The 4,655-nt window shown below is 32.8% G+C and overlaps 1 protein-coding gene across 1 annotated transcript; it reads left to right on the forward strand.

Annotated features, from left to right (window-relative positions):
* Window positions 1-1,006: 1,006 nt before the first annotated feature.
* On the forward strand, window positions 1,007-4,462 carry stmA (Protein EFR3 homolog stmA). Its single transcript, XM_018460337.1, has 13 exons — window positions 1,007-1,082; window positions 1,192-1,268; window positions 1,505-1,620; window positions 1,857-2,019; window positions 2,088-2,240; window positions 2,318-2,424; window positions 2,483-2,626; window positions 2,709-2,787; window positions 2,862-2,997; window positions 3,145-3,416; window positions 3,501-3,673; window positions 3,756-4,116; window positions 4,225-4,462. The coding sequence occupies exons 1-13, from the start codon at window positions 1,076-1,078 to the stop codon at window positions 4,426-4,428; spliced, it is 1,992 nt and encodes a 663-aa protein (XP_018315839.1). The 5' UTR covers window positions 1,007-1,075; the 3' UTR covers window positions 4,429-4,462.
* Window positions 4,463-4,655: the final 193 nt, after the last annotated feature.

The raw sequence follows: 4,655 nt of genomic DNA on the forward strand, positions 1-4,655 counted from the left end.
GGAAGTCTATAAAGTCTGTTACCACCTCTATATTTTGGAAACGGTTCAAAATCATGAAAACCGCGAAATATATTATATCCAGATCTAGCAGCGCCAAGTGTTTTTACATGAAAAATTTTTCTATTCAAATTAAATTTTTTCATTGTATAAAAATTAAAGATAATACCATTTGGATTAAGTAAATAATAAAGATAGTATCACTTAGGTTTTACTTTTTATTTTGTAGTAGAATTTAACTTGGCGCCACAATTGTTGATATCAAATCTTTTATACAAATGATACATATATCATTAGATTTAGTAAATTTTGTGATATTAAATTAACAGAATTTAACTTGGCGCCACAATTGTTGATATCAAATCTTTTATACAAATGATACATATATCATTAGATTTAGTAAATTTTGTGATATAATGATTTTCATGTAATAATTTTTGAAGGGGAATAAAGCCATTATAACTTGGGTTGGAATGTATCATATACAAAGAATTTCATCAAACAGCAAACGCAATTAGTCATCAGTTCCACGGCCGATTAAGTAATTGACGTTGGTGAAACCGGCCCAAATGGTGGTTTCCATACGAGAAGCACGCACGCTTAGCGCTTTTTTTACCTTTTTTTAAAAATATATTATTAAAATAAATAATAATATATTAAAAATAAAAAAATATATTATTAAAATAAAAATATAATTTATATATATACTCCCATAAGTGTCACGAATAGTTAATTCTTATTTTTCTGTACTTTCTGCATATTTTATATGTATTTTACTTAAACAATACACGAAACAAAATCAAAGATTAATACAAAATTCAATATGCATATTTCACGCATATAGATCGAGGGACCAGTAAATAACATTACATTTTTGAAAAACGCGAGCATATCCACATTTTCTCTCGAAGTTGTTTTTGGTCGATAGTTATTAGAGTATCGATAGTTGGTCGATTGGTTAAAGTATACGTATGTCATGTGCTTACGTCACGGTGCATAGCTCGTAGCTGTCTGCTGTTATCATTGTTGATTTACGACAGGTGTTTACCAGGTGCTACTTGTCACAGAAGCTGTCAAAATGTTCGGTAAGTGTGACCATTTATAGGATCAAAAAATTATTTAGTTTCGATGCTAGTCGAATCGTAATCGGACGGTAACACGTCAGCGTACGTTCATTCTTTTCTTCTTTATCAGGCTGTTGTTGGTGCTGTGCTGCGTTACGTCCGAGATATAAGAGACTCGTTGATAATATTTTTCCGGTTAATCCTCAGGTGAGATCTCCGAATCTTTTTTCTTTTTTCTTGTCTCGTACATTTTATTTCTGTCCACTACGTTTTATAGTTTTGTTCGCGAGTAAATCAATAAATACTGTCCTTGATAGGCGGAAGAGACCAAAATGATTATTCTATTTATGGTTGAACCTATGATATTTGCGCCGAATGAGAAATGCGATTGACACGTGTCTCGTACGCGACAATTTGTAATAATGCGCTTCTCTATTCTTCAGGATGGCTTGATTAAGAACAATATGGAGAAATTAACATTTTATTCGTTGAGCAGTCCTGAGAAATTAGATAGGATTGGGGAATACCTGTTTCAACGAGCTTCCAGGGATATTTACAGGTAATATAAAATTGTGATATAATTACATCTTTGATAACATATTATATATAAATGGTTACCTTATAACACTGATTATATAAATAATTACATGCTGCTGTGTATATAAGAATTAGATAAATGAATCCTAATTACTGCTGTAAACATGACTGGCAATAATTTCTATATGTAGCATGCTACTATATCTTTAAATGCATTACAAAAACAATTCTGCCTAATAAGACACCATGTCCTGATAGGAGACGAAATGGCTTTGTCGTGATCGCTATGGAGGCGATGGATCAGCTCCTGGTAGCTTGTCATGCGCAAACTCTGAATCTGTTTGTTGAGAGCTTCTTGAAAATGGTACAAAAACTGCTGGAATCCACGGATCCTCAATTACAAATTCTTGCAACGCAGTCTGTAAGTGATAATCTTAACGAATTAGCATTAATCTTACAATTCTGTCTGATTAACATATTGATTCTCAGTTTGTCAGATTTGCCAATATCGAGGAGGACACACCTTCATATCATACTCGTTATGATTTCTTTGTGTCAAAATATTCGGCAATGTGCCATTCTAATAATGATGATCCCATTACACGCAAGCAAATTAGACTTGCTGGAATTCAAGGATTGCAAGTATGACTGAAATATTATATATTAGATTATTGATTTTATTAAAACTTACATCTACATATTTAAATATATCTTTGTAGGGCGTTGTGAGAAAAACTCTTTCTGATGATTTGGTTGAGAATATCTGGGAACCTGTACATATGGACAAGATTGTACCATCATTACTGTACAACATGCAAAATTCAAGGTAATTTAAAAAAAACGAATATTATGAAACATGCATGTTGACGAGCTTGTATTTTTAGATATGCTGATAAGGAAGACACAACACCGGACAGCCCAACTGAAGAACGATCGGATCCGCCGCAGTTTGCAGAAACTTGCATGCGAGAACTAATCGGACGTGCATCATTTGGTCATATTAGATGTGTTATAAGACCTGTATTGAGGTATAAAATAATTTCGTTATGAATTAACGTACATATAAATATATTCATATATGAGATATTTTAATAATTACCTATATTAAAGGCATCTGGACAACCATCAGTTATGGGTCCCTAACTACTTCGCAATTCATACTTTCAGAATAATTATGTTTTCCATTCAAGTAGGTAACGATGTAAATTAAATAATATTTGATACATTAGGTAATTAATAATATTACTTTAATGTATATTTTAGTCACAATATTCCTATACTGTAGTGGAAGCTTTAATGACGCATCTTGATGATCACTCAAAATCGTCTCCTAAGATTCGCACCAGCATTGCGGATACTTTGTCTAAAATTATATCAATTGCTGCAGGTGAAAGTGTTGGTAAGTACACATAAAAAATTGAATGGATCCAGTATAAATTCTGTTATCTAGTTCTCTGGTTAATATAAATTTATATACGTAAACAATATTTATTGAACGTATTGCAGAGATTAAATCATTAAACTCTTAACGATGTTTTTTTTTTAGGACCATCTGTGTTAGAAATTATAAATTCCTTATTGTCTCACCTACGAGTTAGTGTAACGAGGAACCAATCGTCAAGTAGTGATGAGCAATTGTATCAAGAAGCTCTTATTAATGCTCTTGGAGAGTTCGCAAATCATCTTCCAGATTATCAGAAAATTGAGATTATGATGTTCATTATGAGTAAAGTTCCATACAGTCAGCCTGATCGTATCGTATCGGTCGGCAAGGGAGATGTATTACTTCAAAGCATACTTTTAAAGTCGCTATTAAAGGTAAATCGTTTTTATTATTATATAAAAATATAAATATATGTAAGGTATAGATTTTTTAATTACAAATATTTTGTTTATATACAGGTTGGCACCAAGTACCAAACTATTCACCTGAACACAACGTTCCCACCCAGTTTCTTGGATCCATTACTAAGAATGTCATTGGCAGCAGATGCTGAAATGAGACTTCTTGTACAGAAAATATTCCATACCTTAATTGACAGACGACGGAATATCACAAAACTCGCTAAACCAACGTAAATTGATCTCTTCAAATGTCTATTAATATATATTGTTCTTTCTCTTTTGAATTTTTGAAGATAACTTTTTCTGTTTTAGTGTGAACGTAGCAGAGCTCGATCTTGCTATTGAAAAAGCCTCTAGACCTGATGTAATCTTTATTCGAAAGCACGGTCCTGAAATCTACTTGGCGCTGTATGAATCATTAGAGCTGTCTAGTAATACAGTAGAAAATGTGGAATCTATTTATACCACGTTGGCGTTACTTGCCATTGAATTAGCTTCTGAGGAAACAGTATTAGAGTTACTGAGATTAGTGTTGAGTCTGCAAGACTTGGCACTGACAAGTGGACAAATTAGTCTTCAACTTAAATTCAATTTACACGCAACAGTTATCAGCTTACTAATCTTAATATCATATGTCTGTAATATTACCGCTCTCATGGATTATGCGAAAAAGGTAGATAATTTCGAATTCTCACACAATCGCATTAATTTATTTTATAGTAAAGTTACCATGTATTGTTATAATCAAAATGCGCAATTGATTGAATAAATTCGTTTGAAGGTGGTAGATGCGCGTCGAAACGATAGCCCTCATTTACTACCAGATTTACAATCTCAATATGATACTGGTCTAACATCCAGATTAGCGCCAGCTCTTTTAGTCGACCAAACTGTTGTCAGTGAATGTCTAAAGGGAGCTGGTCTTGATAGTGGGAAATTACAACAAGGTTCGGGCTACAGCGGTAATTCTTTACAACACAGGTAATTATCTACTAAAGATGCATTCCATTTAACGCCCGCAACGTTCGTAGAATCATTTTATCCTTGTTGTTAATCAATTATTAAACAAGGACAAATGATGCTCACGAGCGTTGCGAGCCTTAACGCAGCCTAAATATAGTAGTCTAGTAATTAGCTGTAAACATTTAGAAAATGCCGCTTTGTTTTATATATAAGTTTTATAACATAAAATTAAATTTTGCTAGGCATTCC

Source organism: Mycetomoellerius zeteki, unplaced genomic scaffold (assembly GCF_001594055.1).
Source record: "Mycetomoellerius zeteki isolate Tzet28-1 unplaced genomic scaffold, Tzet1.0 scaffold119, whole genome shotgun sequence".
NCBI classification, from domain to species: Eukaryota; Metazoa; Arthropoda; class Insecta; order Hymenoptera; family Formicidae; genus Mycetomoellerius; species Mycetomoellerius zeteki.